The sequence below is a fragment of the Ambystoma mexicanum genome, chromosome 4q, assembly GCF_040938575.1.
Source record: "Ambystoma mexicanum isolate Mex_15411 chromosome 4q, UKY_AmexF1_1, whole genome shotgun sequence".
Taxonomy (NCBI): Eukaryota; Metazoa; Chordata; class Amphibia; order Caudata; family Ambystomatidae; genus Ambystoma; species Ambystoma mexicanum.
In genome coordinates, this window is record NC_090928.1 from 687,780,000 (window position 1) to 687,797,572 (window position 17,573).

Below are 17,573 nucleotides of genomic sequence, written 5' to 3' on the forward strand. Positions count from 1 at the left end.
GTGATCCTTTTGTTTGACGCATTTGGTATGTTTCTAGTGCATCTTCTATGGTGTCATTAGAGTGCAATGGATGAATTGTATAATGCTCTAAAGTATTTGATATTGTAGCAGGATCTAGGAGCTCAAATTGACCAGCTTCTTGTGTCTCTTGAATTATTTCACTTGTATCCTTCAAATTTTCTTCAATATTAATTTCTTTGTAGTATTCATTATTTTTTTTTTAAGATCTTGCAAGGCTTGTCTAACTTTATATGTAAATCTACCAGCTGTTGCCATATTTTTTGGTCTTTTGTAGGCACTCCATTTACTAAGATAATTAAAGATTGCTGCATTGGACGTTGCACCCCTAGAGTGTGCACATTTTCTTTTAGATCTAATGGTAAATACACTACTTTTCCACAAATACCTTTCACTAATTCAGAGGGAGGTAATTTTGCTGTTTTTGGTTGAAGGCGTATTATTGTTTGAATAGGGTGTACTGTTTGAATTATGATGCTCTCATATAAATTAAGTTATTGTAGGGCTTTTTTGGTAGTGGATATAATTCCACATTATTTGTGATAGCACGTGAAGGAGTTTGGTTGTTGTCAAGTTTTGTAGTGCAGTAACTGCAAAGTATTAAGGGGTCAGTTATTTCGTATTTGTTTTCTGCTATAAGGTAGAGAGCTAATTCAAACCATTTAGAATCTTCATTGTCTTCTATTTTGTATGATAGGTCTACAGTTTTTGTGTTCCTTTTATAAAAAGTTCTGCGGCAACATACACACACATGATTTGGTACTTCAGCTGATGTACTTTTACATTTTAGTATTTCTTTTTTGTATGTGTGTAGTAAAAGGTTGCCATCCATAGAATTGTTGCTAATTTGGTTTAAAGCTATTTCATTTTGTAAGTGGCTTTCACTTCTAAAATATTTTTTCTGGATATAGTCGATTTCTTCAAGTAGGTCTTTTGCTGTACCATGTAGAAGAATGTTATTTAAATTGGCTAGTGCTAAAGCAGGACTTTTAGCATAGTACAGTTTATAGACTAAATGTCTTATAGTTGAATGTTGTGTTGATATCCGTTTGCTATCATGGAAGGTGGTTTTGCAAATAGGTCCTGTAATGCAGGCCAATGAATTTCCTTGTAGTCCTGTGTACTTGCGAACTGGACAGGTATCCATATTTTGCAGTAGTTTAATTTTGATTTTGTCTTTGCCTTTCACATATTGATTGAGGAATTGGCGTAAAGACTTGACATTTTTTGGGGAATGGTACACATTGACGTGCATGGCCATTTGTACACTAGACGTTCTGATTCAGTTGAATGGAGAGGTAATTCTAAGTTTTCAGGGCATATTTTTGTAAGCAGTACTTCTTGTTCCATTATGGTATTAACTTTTTCATAACCTCGACCACTGCTATGTATGGCAATTGTATTTGTTTGCTTTTGTTTGTATGCTTCTTCATTAAAGTATGGTTCTGTGCTTGTAGTGTGACTCATTTCACCTCTGCAGATACTTAAGAAGTTCTTTCTGTTGACATTTTGTTTATTGAGAAGTCTTTTTTGTAATTTAGTAATTAGTTTTGTTAGTGGTTTCATTTTGTTTAACACTAAAATAAATAACTTTCTTTTGAGAAGAATTGCACTGTCTATCAACACTTCTAAGATTAATTTCCTATGATAGGTTTTAAGGGTTAAACCTGGTTTCTCTCCTGTTTTTATAAGATTTTGAGGACTCTGTGATGGAACATTTTGGCTAAAATACTTTTCTTGGTATGCTTACTTTGCATTATATTAAGATTTATAGAAGCAGTTTTATCTTTAGTAATAGCTGATTTTTTGTTAATTGTTTTCTGGTTTGTTTTACATTTTGATAGAGGAGGCAAAGTTTCTGTACTTGAAACTTCTTTTGTTTCACTAAATGACTGTATTAGCTGTTTTGTTTCAACATTTGTTTACAAATTCTGCTGGAGATGGATGCTTATGTTGGACACTTATTTTCATTTGCTCTGCTTCTGCGTTGCTTTCTAAGGACTTGATTTTTGGTAGGCATTCTTTAGGGTCTGTTGAAACAAATAAAGAAGGTATGGGTTGAGGTGTTCTGAAATGTATGTGTGCTGCATGTATGAATGTTTGAGTAAGATGATAAAGATGTATGTAATGGTGTGTCCCAAGACTCACGCCGAGTGCGGGTAGTAGGGAGTTCAACTACCTCATCCTAGTCATCCTCTTCTTCCTCCTCTGCATCCTCACTCCTGCTCCCCTCTTCAGGCCCTTGTGGAGGTGGTGGTGGTGGAGGGGGATGGGGGTGGTGCTGAGGCAGATGCAGCACCAGGTGGCAGCAGTGCAGCCATGGATGCATCAGGTTCAAGATGGAAATCTGCAGGTGGCAGTAAAATTCGCTGTGCTCTGTAGAATAGCCAGAAACACAATGAGAATAAGCTCTAGGGCGTGGTCTTTTATAGGGGTGCTTGTACGCGGTTCGCACACATGCGCGCTGTTCGCGGACAGATCGAACACAAAAAAGTTTTTAAAAGTACGTAGAAACTCAGAATTAGTATGTGGGACTTGTGCTATGGTGAGTTTTTATTGAAAAATATTGTGGATTACTTGAAAATGTACTTTTAAATTGTTCGGGGACACGAACAGTGTCCGCATTCAGAACACACGATCAGCGTGGGCGCGGTCACCTGATCGCTTCCCGAACATGTCCACAAAGGGAGCGGCTGTCCGCAGGACACCAAAGGCACGGACATTGGTTTGCGCATGCGCGTTGATGTTCTACGGACACTGTTCGGGTCTTGAAGTAATTAAAAGTGCGTCACACGTCAAGCGAACAGTTACGGACAGGTGTTTGTTCTTAGAACAGTTTCAACTTGCTTGCGAACAATACGGACGGGCATAGCGTCCTCAGGACACCCCTATTTTGTTTATTTACGAACATTTCAGGACACCGCGTTTGTTCTTAGTTTCAACTTGCATGCAAATATTACGGAGAGCTTTAGTGGTCTAAGGACACCCCTATATCGTTTATTTACGAACATTATAGGGCACATGATGTGTTCTTAGAACAGTTTCAATCTGCCTACGAACAAACGGACCGGCATACCGTTCTCAGGACACCCCTATTTTGTTTGTTTACGAACATTTGAGGGCACTGCGAGTGTTCTTATAACAGTTTCAACTTGCTTGCGAACAGTACGGACAGGTATAGTGTTCTTCAGGACACCTCCCTTTCCGTTTCTTCACGGACATTCCAGACACCCGCGCTGTCCACGGAAACCTAAATTGCTTTTTTTTTTTAAAACATGAAATGAATTAGAACACAATATAAAAATGTAACTTTATTTAACATGTATGATTAATTTATGACAGAGAAGGTGAGGCAGAAACTGAAACAAAAATAGGAGAATTAGGGGTTTCAACAGGATTTGTATGAGGTGAAGAAGGGATAGAAGTATCATCAAAACGTTTTGGTTCACGGAGAGGGTTTGGGGATAATTGACTGGGATATGGTGAGGGGGGACAGGTACATGTGGGACAATGGTATGTGGTCTTTTGTTTGAAATGATCTTCCACAAAGTTTTTTAAATTATTAAAATTAGCCAACAGTAGATCCTTTTTTCTTGTATGCTGTGAAGAGTCTTATCCATAACATCTTTTTCTGTAGTACTTTCTATTTTGGTATGTTCTGTACAAAAAAATATATATGTTAAATTTATATAAAATAATAAAAATTAAATGGTATATATTGTAAAGTGTCTACCATTAGATTCACTATCTTCTGACATTTCCTCATGTGGGAAATGCTCCTCTAGCCACTCCACTAGACATTTCTGTGAGAAAAAAAACATATCATTTTTTTAAATCTAATACAGAAAGTTTATAAATGTATGAGTAAAATGCAGTACACTTACTATTTCAGGTAAGGTATGTTGTAAGTGGTCTGTAGATCTGCTGTTGTTCTTGGTTGCGGATTGTCTGTGAGCTAATTATGTTGGAAGCCTATCTTTCTTCTTTTGGTATATTCCATTTTAGAACATATTGTATTTAAATGAATGGTTAGTGCGTTACATATATGGGTTACACTTCTTATGTATTACTACATATAATGTGTATGTGTGCTGGTTTGTGAATTTGTAAAATGTTAATATGTTATGATATAGCAATTAAATATACCCCCGCAGAGTTTTTGGGTAGTGGTGCTGTTGTCTGAACATGTCCGCGGACATTAAAAGAGTTTGCGGACATCAAACTCAGTAGAGGGGGTTCAGTATGTTCAACTTGATATGCACATAAAGTCAGAGTTAAATTGTGCTACTAAAAACCTATGAAATTCAGTGAAAATCTTTGTTAAAGGGACGTTATGGTTAAGTTGCGCTACTAAAAACCTATGAAATTCAGTGAAAAAACGTTGTTAAAGGGACATTATGGTTCCAAGTAAAACCGAAAAACCCCTGAAATTTGCCAGTTATGGTAAGCTAAGCAACCATAACTCGCACCACCACCGTGCACTGCTAAGACTAACACCGACGCGATCAAAGATGACATCACAAATATTCTTTGATTACATAAATATATGTATATATGTATATATATATATATAAAATCAGGGCAGCAACCCTGTAGTTATGGTTAAGTTGGACTTCCCATAGGTGGAGCACTTTTTGGGAGGTATATATCTTGGTAGCCGTTCGAAAAATCTGCGCATAACTTGCAAAAAAAATATAGACCCATCTTTGAATGACTTTGCTAAGTTTGGTGCAGTTTCGTCAAGGGAGGGTAAAATAATAGAGGGGGTCCCTAATTTGTTGACATCTGGCGTAGAAAAGGAGGAAGGTAGTGGGAGAGATAGGTGGATAGAAAAGTGATAAGATCAGGAGACAGACGATTAGACGGGGTCATTGAGGAAGAGAGGGGAGAGCAGAGGAGAGGGGTGCAGGTAGTAAAAGAGGTGCAGAAATGAGAAGTGAATAAGGAGAGAGGAGTAGAAAGGAGGAGAGAGGAGGGAGAGAGAGCAAAGGAGAGTGGTACAGGTTAGGAGCGAGACGAGGAAGATCGCAAAGAGAGGGGATAAAGCAAGAGGAATAGAGAGTGTGTGGGAGGAGCGGCAAGTGGAGAGATCCCAGTGAAATCCGTCTGCTGACAAAAGGGAGAGGATCATTTAGAAATGTCCTAACGGAGCGATATAGAATGCCTTCGCAGATTGAAAGGACTGAGATAAAGTTTACCATGCTTTTTAATACATTGGGGACATTCTGGGGTCTGGGGATGTCTGGGCTATGGTGGATCGAGAGAGTTGTAGGGACCCCCTTAGTTTCAACTTTCTGTCTTTCCATATCAGTTCTTTAAAATTGTAATAAAGCACCGTAAAAATGTACTCTTGATTTTTAAGTCCATCTACGACACTATATAATTGTCTCAAACAGCCCTAAGATTGAGAGGTATTTATTGGTGGTTGAGATTTCCAATGTCTATTAACTCCACACCAGGTTTGAGCAGACTTATTACTGCTGCAGTCTATGAAAGTAATGCTGGACATTGGAGGGGAACATGTGGGTGTTTCGAAATGTGATCTTGCTACCACTGAAACCAGAATGCATTGTTGTTTTTTTTCCCCACTTATTTAGAAGCCTGTATTATTCCAGTTTTAAGATAAACAATTTTTTAAATCGCCAAAGTAGACAGGCATTTTAGCATTTTTTTCTTTTACCTCATTGTTGAGTCCTTTGTGTGCTGAAAAGTTTTCCCCCTTTTATTTAGGCATACACAAGTGATGTTCTACAATGATTAAATCACCCTACTGATGCACTTTATAACGGCCCTGTACTGTAACATCTTTTTTTTTTATTATAAAACTTGAGACCTCTTTCCCTTACTGTTTTCATTGTAACGCGTTTTCTTTTCATCAAAGTATTTAATCTTGCATACACGTTTATGGTTGACTTAAGCATGGACAGGCGGTGGACTGCCACAATTTCCTGAAGAGAAGCTCAGGCTGAAACATGCCAGAACTGTTGAGTATTTGAGGTGTTATTAGTACCACTGACAACCTTTTCTACCCCCTCTATTGGCTCTAAATCAGCCTTGGCTCTTTCTAACCTTAATCTCTCCATCTCCAATACTCTGGGCATCCTTGCCCCTGTCATGTGGATCCATATGAAGCCTGCCTCCAAGTGCAAATTCTGTCATGACTCTGACCTGGCCGCTCTGAAACACAAGTGCAGAATTACTGAGCGGAAGTGCCAGGCATCTTGCACATCCTCTGACAAACTGGCCTCCCTCCTGCTCCAAAGGCAATTCGGACTTTCCATTTGCTCCAAGAAGAGGGCCCATGCCCAAGCCCGCATCCTGGGTGCCACCAATTATACGGCAGAACTTTTCAAAATCTGTAAGGAACTTGCCAATCCTCCTGCAGTTTCCACCTCTATTCCGCCCTCCCCGGTCCTTTGCACCTGGCCTCCGACTTTGCCACCAAAACTCAGGACATCCTGTTCTCTCTCTGTCCTCCTCCCACCTCCAAACCCCCCACTCATGCCTCCCTTGGTCCCCCACTCAAGGTCCCCTTTAGTCTCCTCTTTCTCTCGCACCGAATGGGATCTCTAAAGTGCTCCGCTCTATGAAAGCCTCCTCCAAACAGGTGCTCCCTTGCTCTTCCAGAACCATCAAGGACAACATCTCCTCTCTTCCCCCTGCCTTGGCTGATTTCTATAACCACTCTTTTGCCACAGACTCTTCCACTACCCCTCAAGCACTCCCTTGTGCACCCCCTACTAAATAAACCATCTGCTGACCCTTCCTCTCCATCAGCCCTTTCCTGGGCTCCGCAACAACCAGTCTAGCTTCAGAGCATCCAGAGGCACCGAAACTGATCTCCTGAACACCCGTGATGACCTGCTTGCAAATCTAACTCCAACTCCTCCTCTGTCCTCATTCTCCGCGATCTCTCCTCTGCCTTTGACACAGTTAATCATGCCACCCTCATAAATCGTCTCTCGTGTTACACTCTGTATCACGGACTGGGCACTGGCTTGGCTGACCTCCTACCTATCTTACCGACCTTCCCAGGTGCTACTTGACCCTTTCCTCTTTTCCACCTCTCACTCTATCTGCGGCATCTCTCAGAGCTCTATCCTATCGCTGTGGCAGAGATCCTTCTCAATGGGACACCTGCTCCCTCCTTCCTTCCCACTCTCTGGCCACCCTCCTTGGGCCCCCCCCAAACCCCCACACTTGTGAGGCACAAACCTGGGTTTCATCTTTGACTCTTCTCTCTCCTTCTCCCCTCACATCATGGCCCTTGCCAAGAAGGCCAACTTTCAGTTCCACCTCCTCAGAAGCATTCTCCCTTTCCTCACCTTCCCCAGAAGCTCAATGTCTCCAGAGCTCTGGTCCTCTCTAGGCTGGACTACTGCAACAGCCTCTTCCTCAATCTGCTTCTTTCCTCTTTTCGCCCCCTCCAACTAATGCAGAATAGGACTGCAAGACTTTTCCTTGGCCTCAAGCCAAGGGGCTGCATCTCTCCAGCCCTAATATCTCTCCACTGGCTCCCGGTGGCTACAAGGATCAAATTCAAGACCCTCTGAGTCATCCACAAGGCTTTCTGGGGCATGGGACCCTGCTACATCCAACGCTCTCTCCCTAAATACCTCCCAGCTAGAGCACTTCGATCCTCTAGCTCCAACTCTGTGCAGATCTGTCGTTTCTCCAAGCAGAGAGTGGGGTGGGGGTAGATCTCCATCTTCGGCAGGAGCCTCCCTCTGGAACGACCTCCCTGCCTCTCTGATGTGAGCCAAATCTCCTTAAGTTTCAGAAGCTGCTCAAGACCCTGCTCTTCTCTTCTTTCTTCCCTCTCGGCCCTGTGCTAAATCCAACTCTGCTGCGACTGGCGGCCTGGTCCCTTATGAGTCTCAAAGGACACCAGGCCCCCCTCGCCCAGTCTTCTTCAGCACCCGCCCAATCTAGCACTGCCGGCCACCCCTCTTCCCCGCACTAGTGGGTGTTCCCTGTCATCCCCTGGCACTTGCCCTCCTTGGCTCCCCTTAGCACCCCCTAGGTTCCCCAGAGCACTTGCCTATCCCTTGTCCCTCCTGCCCTCCCTTCGGTTCTCCCCTCTCCCCCTGTACTTCTTGTTGCTGCATTTTCACAATCCGAATGTCACATGGCCTAGTAGGACCGTTATTATTTTTATTCCACTTGTACCCCCAACCCCCTTCTGTCTTGTGGCGCCTGGCAACACATTCTGTATAGGTGCCATATAAATATGCAATAAATATGATGATATTGGTGCAAGCAAATTGGAGAACATCAGAGACGTAGTCCTGTTTCTCATAATTAGTAGCCTGCAGGGCGGTGACAACCATAGAATTGGCAGTGTGAGAGAAAAAAATGTAAGGAGTGATGTGAGAAAGCTTGGTGTAATATTTGGTAGCCAAAGGATTATATGCTCCATGACACCTTGGGTTCATCAGAAGGATTTAATTGAAAACCAATGGAATAGATTTTTTGTACTGTGTGATTTTGAGACCTAAATTCAGACTGATATTGCCATTAGTCTGATAATGTTTTAGTAATAGTTTTATATTATTTACCAATTACTTAAAATGTCAAAGGGTGGTATTTTCCCAAAACTGTGTATGCAACAAGCTCTTCAAAATTGCAGTCGGTGGCATTTGGTGTCATGAAAGAAAATGAACTGTCACTGATCAAATGCTTTTTTCAACAAAGACTGGTGTTTGTCAACAAGCTAAGCGCTCTGTGTGGTTGACGAGGTGGTGAACTACATTAGTATCTATCTGGGCTTTAAGAGGTGAACTAGGCTGGCCTCATGAGTCCAACTTAGGAGAAGGATGGTCAGCGTGCTGCCACAACGATCAGTGCCAGGTATAAAAGGGAGGCTATAGAATACATTATCATCAAGAATACCTTAAGGATAAAAAAACAGTATGTACTTGCAGGATTGCCATAAAATCGCATAATTACATAAGTCCCGTCTTGGGAAGTCACTGAAGAAACCTACAGAAAAGATAATAAATGTATTGCACTACTCCTTATCAAATCATTGGTAACTACATTTAAAAAACGTAGCCCAGATTCCGTGATTAATCCTAATATGCATGCAGAACGCGAACTAGAGGCTAAAGACAGTATTTCAACAATCATTGAAATGGACATACTAGCCGGATTTGTCCATTCTCATGTGGTATCAATATGTTTTATGCGCCTTCATTTTTTTCAGGTGCTTACAAAGGACCTTGAGAGCCAGGCAACCCAGTTGATGGAGCAAGAAGGACTTCCTGAAGATGAGGCCCCTATCATATATGTACCACATATACACGCAAGGTATGCATAGGAAGTAAATAGAAAGTACAAGGATGCTAACACATGTGCGCATTGTGTACGTTTTCTCTTGTTTGTAGCTCACCTTTTATAAATTGTGGAGTGTATAAAATGCACAAAGGTGACCCGCCCAAATTTTAACAGATGTATTATGAAAAATATATGTAAGGGGTACCAATGTTTAAGGGAACAAAAAACAAACACAGTGCTAAAATATAAACCTGAATTGTTGTATTTCTCATATGAATTGCCCTTCTTACAATTCAAGACACATTGCCAATACTGCAGCTTCGCAATAGGGTTTTCAACATCTTAAAACATTGAAGCAGTCTTTATAAGTTGATGATATTTAGCACCAGGTATTGTCTGGTCTAGATTCTGCCATCACATTTAAATATTCCTTCTAAAATGGATGATACATTCCTTAAACATGGTCTCATGCTTATAACTATACTTACCAATAACTAATCACAGTTAAGAAAACTGCGCCTCAGCTAACACAACCATGATCCCCCCTCATCGCCTTATGTGTTTTGTTTTCACCGACTACGTTATTCGCCATTCTCTGCACAAGGTCAGGTGCCATAAGACCACTACGGTGGTCATACCCGCAGTGTAAATTCTTACTAGCAAAACATAAAAGCATGACGTTTTTAACCTCTTCTTATGAATGCACTACAAGTTAAGCAAATACAAACTTTTTTTCCGAGGCAGTTGCCTGTGGGGAAAAGCACATTGTGTTAAGGGATTAGACCAGTTACTCAGCAGAGATGCATTCTTTAGCATATTACATTGTTTTATTTAAATCAAATACCCTATTGTGCCTGGAAAACACATTCTAAAATGGACGCACTTTAGCATGCCTTTCAACTCCCAAGCATAGTGCCTTGGCCTAGTTAGATGTCTAAGAAGTACTGCTCTTTGCTGGGCTGAGGCTAACAAATTGGTGGTGAGCCTACACCGTTCAAGGTCAATTACTGAGGGCATGTAACCACATCCTCCCCGCACCCCCTTGTTCTTTGTCAGGGAATTATCTCTCTGTATTAAGAAAAAAAGTTGGACTCCGGAGAGTTGTTGACTGGCGACCATGTGTTGAGTGGGTGAACGGTGCTCCAATATCCTATCCCGTTACAGCAAAGTGGAAAAGGGTCCCATTTAGCTATAGCACCGTATTGGGACATTTCCCATATGCAAAACGGCTCCATTGGTTGTGTTGATTGAGGCATGGCAGCTGTAATTGAGCAGGAGGTTGTGGAAAGGAGATAACTTTTGTCTGGTAGGACCCTCAACACATCATCATCATCATCCAACATACTTTATTTCGGGCGAAGCCCTTTAAAAGTGCACATTTAAATGCATAAAGGCAAAAGGTACGGCACAAAAAGCCCAAAAAGAAATTAATAAATACACGATGTACAAACTTGATTCAAAATATGAATTAGCAGGATTTCATGGATAGCCTCCTCACATGCATAGCATTGTCCTTTTTATCTTCCAGGCTCTATGGAGATACTTCGACACAGCAAAAATCACATTTTTGTGGGCCATTGATTTACAGAAGTCTTGTCCTTCAGAAATGTGACGTATATTAAAATCTCGAAGAACAGGCTTTAGGTATGTCTCTCCCGGGTGTTTATAGCCAGGACATAAGAAGAGGAAATGGGCCAGGCTTTCACAGCATTTTTGGCAAGTTTGGAATAAGTCTGTCTCCGATATATTCCGTTTGTGCTCTGATGAGACAGATTAACGATAAAAAGCCTAAGTGTCCATTAAGGTAAAATGAGCGACAAAACGGGGGAGATATTTGGTCTAAATATTTGGTCTTCGTATCCAAATGTCTGTTTTATTGCCCAGTATGTTGCACACCACCTGTATGTGTGCAGAACGCCAAGGTTCTTTCCCCTACTTTCCACTCGTTGCTCTCCCCTGCACTTGAGCTTTCTGAATGTCAATGGGCCTAGTAAGATCATTGTTTTCGTCCTCCCTTGTTCCCCTGCCTTGTCCTGTCCCTCTGAGAAACACGTGTGTATGAGCGCAATACAAATACAATATCATATCATATCACTAATGCTGCCTGGGCCTGTTTGTTTGCTGGTACTGCTTTATTGCAAATAGCATGCCAATTATGCCACTAGACCTCAAGGCCTATATGTTCTAGGGTTGTTATGTGTTTACACCAGGCTAACTACTGCCAACCATGCTGACCCAGCAAATCTGATATGGCCTCCTGGTATTTACCTAGATAAGGTGATGACCGCACTCGTGCCCAATATAAGATGGTTCTGACTGATATTTCGTTCATGTTTTTTTGGTTAAGTTTGATACAGAGCAGTACATTCAGGGAGCTTAAAGGCAAGTTCATGATTTCTTTGTTTAGGGATGTGTTTTCCAGTATTCATAGTTTTGCACAGTTACCAAAGCCCCACCGTTCTGCTCCACACAAGACTGATTTAAACAGAGTTTTGCAATTGCGTTACTTGACCTTTCTAGGGGCAGCATTGATTTATCTATCTGGTTTCCCCATTTACAAGAGCCTTTGAACCTTGGGCCTAAATAATCAAAGTTATGTCTCTGTTCGATGTTGTGTCCGTTGTGGTAGGGCAGAAGGATGAGACCGACCAGTTTTATTGAAATAATAGCAGAAAAATGCCTAGCTTTCCTTAACCCATGGGTTTCCCTACCTTACCAACTAACTAGGGGTCTCGTTATCCTTAAGGAAGTCCAAAGGAATAAGGTCTGTTTTCCGTCCAACTCTAAGCTACTATATCCCTACCACTATAAGAAAATGACATATGTCCAGGAGAATGTCTCCCTTCTCCTGAATATATTTCGAACAGTTCCAAACTACAACGGGCCAGGAGAATGACTCCCTTCTCCTGGATGTGTTTCTTCCACTTTCAAATAACAAAAAGATCAGGAGAATGACTCCCTTCTCCTGAATAAGCTTCTTCAGCTTTTGATCAACAAAAGTCTAGGAGAGTGGCGCCCTTCTCCTAGATATCTTTACTTGTTTTTTTATAAACAATCTTTGATTATTATTACATACGTGATGTAGTTCCTGTACAGGGCTTTACCCAGTCTCTTTTTCCCCTACTTCCTTTATGGTTAGGCCTCTCCTCTTTAACCTTGTGAGCGTTTGGAATCCTGAGAAAAAGTATTTTTTTAGTGTCTCTGAAAGTCCTTCTCTTCCTTCTTTAACTAAAGAGAGTTACTCCCTCTTCACATTCTTCTTATTCTTTGTTTTAACACATCTGTTTATTGAATTTGCCATAACGGAAAAGAAAACAAACCCAGGCACAATGAATCATGATACAATAGTCTCCACAAGGCGAAATAAGTGCAACAGCATGACAAGACAGAGGATGCCAACTGGTGATAGTACACCATCTGGAAATGCCAGGAATTAAACTAAACAGCAGGACCTCCTCAGCCCTGCACAAGCCATTTGCCCCATTTTTTCTGGGGGAACCCCCTTGCCCTATATACCCTCCTCTCCAGGGATGAACATCAATCCACCTCTGAGATCCATTGGCTCAGTCTCAGCTGCTCCGCAGAGCCCCAGTCTCTTGACCAGCCCAACTGTTACCACCAGGAATGCTTTTTCATGTTTCGTGAACCCGGTGTCCTCACAAATCCCCAACAGAGCGAATTTTGGTTCCGGTGGTACTTGGGTGCCTATTGCAGCAGATAGTTTACGCAGACATTTCCCCTAGAAGACTTGAATCTGTGAACAAACCCACAGTGTGTGATGGAAGGTGGCCCCCTCCTGTCCACATCTAAGACATGCATCACTCTCCACGACACCCCACTTGTCCATTATAGTGTGGGAGAAATACACCCAATGGACTATATCAAATTGTATTAGTTGCAGCCTGGCCTCAATCACCACCTCCCTCGGGAACATCAGGGCCTCCACCCATTCCTCTGATTCCAGCCGCCCCACATCCCCTTCCCATCTCTCCTTTATGCGGGCTAGTTCCATGGCTCCAAAAGATGTCATTACCTGGTATAATTTGGACGTTACCCTGGAGGGGATACCCACTGGGAGCAGATTGGCCTCCAGGGGGGAACACAGCGGAATCTCCTTCAGGGTGGGGAACTGAGCACCCATGGCGTGCGCAACTTGCATGTACTGGAACCGTTCCCCCACTGGCAGACCATATTTTTCTTGCAACATCTCAAATGAGCAGAGTCGGCCCCCCTGCGCCACGTCTGCCAGGGTGGCTATTCCCCTTGCCTCCCAGCTCCTAAAGTGACCCACTTTCAGCAGATGTGCATTGTGCCGGATCTGATGTCCTGATGCGCATCAACCCATACTTGGCATATGTGCCCTGTCAACCCTGGGAGAGCCCTTCTATTCCTTGCACCCCCATATAATACCTGGCTAGGTGTCCGTCACTTCATCCCTCTGCACTCAATCGCGATATGAGGGTGTGCCGGGTCCCCATGTAACAAGTCATCTACTGTCCCCAGTTGTGCCGCCCAATAGTAGCTGCAGAGATTGGGCAAACCTATACCCCACTCCCATACCAACCATTGTTGCGTCTTCAATGCCACCTGCGGCTGTTTCCCTCCCCAGAGCAGCCCGCATATGGCACCCTCGATTTCTGTGAAGGTTTTTTGGGAATTAGGAATGGGGCATTCTGCAGTACATAGAGGAACATGGGTAGTCTTAGCATTTTTAAAAGGGCTGCCTTGCCCAACAGGGACAACGGGAGAGTTTGCCAGTGCACTATATCTGATGCAGACCTATTTATCACTGGGGAGAGGTTAAGCCGAAAGACATCTGAGAGGTTCAGACTCAGGTGTATGCCTGGGTATTTGAACCCGGAGGTTGCCACCGCGTATGGGCAGTCCTGAGGGATTGCGTCTGCTCCCCCTTGCACTGGGAACATAACTGACTTTTGCCAGTTAACTTTGAGCCTGCTGAAGCTTTGATATTCCGTCAGTATACAGGTCACTACCGGCCATGAGGTTCACGGATTGCTCATATAAATTAAAAGATCGGCCGCATAGAGCAAATCCCTTTCCTCCCCAAGGCCATCTAAATCCCACCCAGTCTGGATTCTCCCTGAGCTTTATCGCGAACGGCTGGACTGCCATTGTGAACAATAGCGGGGATAGGGGGCATCCCTTCCTTGTGCCCCGTCCAAGGGAGAAAGTTCAGGAAGTGACTCTGTTCACTCCGACGCCACCAGAGAGATGTAAAGCAAGCGAACCAAGGACACAAAGTTCCCTCCAAATCCCTCCTTATTCTTAATGTTATTCTGTTTCTTCACTTCTTGGTGTATTTGACAATGAGTGTCCTATTCTCCTCCTTTGGACTCATTGTCTTCTATGTGGTCTTTCTTACTCTCTAGCCACTTACTGGGACGGGTAGGCTGGGTCCCAAGGTAGTTGTTACTCTTCTTAACTTCTGACCAACTACTGCAACGAGTAGGATGGCTAAACTCTCTACTGCTGTGAACCCTCCTGGGTCTCCCGCTGTCCTCATTGCCTTCTTTCACAGAGTCGGGCGTTGCTATGCCTCGTCTCAGGAGCGGGACTTCCCATGGCTTCCAAACTACTTGCTTTCCCGTTCCATTAACGTCTTGCTTCTCTCTGTGGTGTCCTGGCTTCTATAGTCTCAGCGCAGTTGTCGGACACTTTGGTCTACGCCACCATTCTCGTCTGCTACTGCTTCTTCTTGGGGTGTCCTTCCTCTCGGCTCGACAGCTTGGGTCTCCTTTTGAGGTCTATGGCCAGCAGCAACTTCTTCCTTCCTCGCGACAGAGGTTTGGTTGTTCCCACAGCCCAGCCACGACTTGGCTGGTTTGAAGCTCCCGGGCTCATTTCCTGGCTGACTCTGAAGAGGATTCCTTCCTCTGTTTTGATCACTGGTGCTCGGTCCTCCCCAGCGGAGGGTTGTAGTCCCTCCTCTGTCTGATGGATGTTCTGTATCCTCAGTTCACTCTTCTTTGTTACAATACTGGGAGTAATCATTATTACTCTTCCATCACTTGTCTTTATAGTATTCGTGAAGGGTTGTTTTTCAAGAGTAAGCTTGGACTCTGCATGACCATAACACGTTCTCCCCTTGTTTCCACGAAGTAAATTACTTTGTGGTAATTTACTGTGTGGAAATTACTTTGAAAATACTTTGAAAATATATGGGTTTGGGGAAGGACCCCCCCCCCATTAAAATAATTTTGAAGTAAAAAGTAATTTTCACAAAGTAATTTATTTTGTGAAAATGACACGGAACCCATAACACACAGTCTGACTTCATGGTGTAAGGGCTAACCTTGGATCTCTGCACTCTAAAATAGCCCACCTCTCAAGAAGTGAATTCACGTTGTCATTAATCCAAGTTTATTTCACAGCGGCTGCTGAGAGAGAGGTTAGGCAACTCTTTGGAGATTTAACTAACCTTAGTCTCTCTGAACCACTGAACAGATACAATGTATATATACATTTCCAGAACAGCTAACACACTCCCACATTTCCCTCATGTTCCCTTACAAAGGCATCACCCAAAATACAAATGATTTAGCTACGTACAAGGAAAGCTAGTTCTCGCAATCTCATTGCCTGCCTTCACTGTGCCACCACCCGCCTTAGACCTACAATTTCATTACATTGCAAATACAAGCTCAACCCTCTTGTTGGGTTTCTTCCTGCAAGAGACACAATCCTAACGTGGGCATACAATACCGTCTTAGTACCGTTTCCACTTGGTCACAGAACTGCAATGCTAAATCTGACATGCATGGATTAGGTATGAGCAATTTATGAGGCTATGGATAGCTAACAAAAGGCTCCTTTAATCGGGCATTTAGTCTTCGGTTCTCCTGAACACCCTGACACTCTGGATATTTATTCTTTGCGTCCTCTCGTGCCCTTTCATTATGCAACAACCATTTCAATCCATCTGGCCTCCTCCTATTACTCTTTTCCTGTTTGACCTTCTCATAGGCCCGTGGTAGTTTTCGCTTCCAATCATCCTTCTACAATTTTAGCCACTAACCCCAGACTGGCACTGCCAGGTGGCAGATGCTTCTCCGGCCACTCAAGCAATAATTCCCAAGCTGAAAAAAACCCTGGGCCCATTGCTCTGCATTCTATTTCAGCCCCAAAAAACTGCTCCCATGTAGTTGCAGCTGTCCCTGCCAATTGATATCTTTCCCTTTTAGTTAGCCAGTCTTCTGAACAGGCTAGAAATCTATTTCACAAACCCAGGCCTCAACTTCCCTGTGTTCAAAATTACTGCATACCCTCATAATGGATTTCCCATTCAAGAGCCTTTTTTCCACTTTGTATGAAGCTCTATGCTTTAAATCTCTTTGCACTAAGTTGCACAATGTGCTCCCATATTATGTTAACACAGTCTTCAGTATGTTGCTACATGTATGCAAATCTAAATATATCAGACTAGACACAAAGTAACACTAAAAGTAACCTTTAACAAACCTTAATTAACTATTCTAGATACATGCAAAGCTGCAACATTGTAACAATGTCACATCCATTCTTGTTCCATCATAACAATATGGTGCGTGTAACGTGAACCTCTCATTCCCATTGAGATAAAATCCATCTACCTCAAAAGTGGTTTTGTTATGGTGTTAGAGAAAGGGGCAGTAGGGAGTTGCTCTATGGAACTGGAGTCCATGTCCCGCAGGGGGAGTCTCTCCCTGTGATGTCTCGCTTACCTCCACCCCTAGGTGGATTATTGCATAGTGGGCTCACCTCTCCAGCCTCGCAAGGAAAGTCTCCCCCCTGGGCAGAAGTGACCGAATCCTACAGCACGTCACACCGTCTATCATTTCCAGTTTCCGCTCTCTTTTGTGGGGGGTGGAAGACCATAGGCTTAGTCTTACTATAGTTGATTGTTTAAGGCATTACTTTTGCACTTCTCGTTGAATGCATACATCTGCTTCTTCAGACTGACGGGGGTAAGAGAATTTAAGACTGCGTCATCGGCAAATAAAAGAATGGGGATTTTAGCTGCGCCTATCTTTAGTGCATCTGATTGAAGAGCTGCGTTTACTTCTATGATTCTATTTATAAAAATGCTAAAAATGGTAGGAGCAAGAACACACCCCTTCCTTGCTCCTTTGTCATTGTTAAATGGATCAGTGTTCTCTCCAGATAGGCTCCATCTGACCCGATATTGGCTCAGGATCGCATTTAGCAATTGTGTTGGAATATTTGCGTCTTTTAGGGCTGCCCAAAGTTTACATCTTGGGACCCTGTCAAACTCGGTTCTT

General features: G+C 43.0%; 1 protein-coding gene across 1 annotated transcript in view; it reads left to right on the top strand.

Moving 5' to 3' along the window:
- Window positions 1-17,573, top strand: part of MCM8 (minichromosome maintenance 8 homologous recombination repair factor) — a 1,532,371-nt gene that overhangs the window by 461,249 nt on the left and 1,053,549 nt on the right. Inside the window, exon 6 of the mRNA XM_069608271.1 lies at window positions 9,224-9,327. Within this exon, the coding sequence (XP_069464372.1) occupies window positions 9,224-9,327 (104 nt within the window). The remainder of the gene's footprint in view (window positions 1-9,223; window positions 9,328-17,573) is intronic.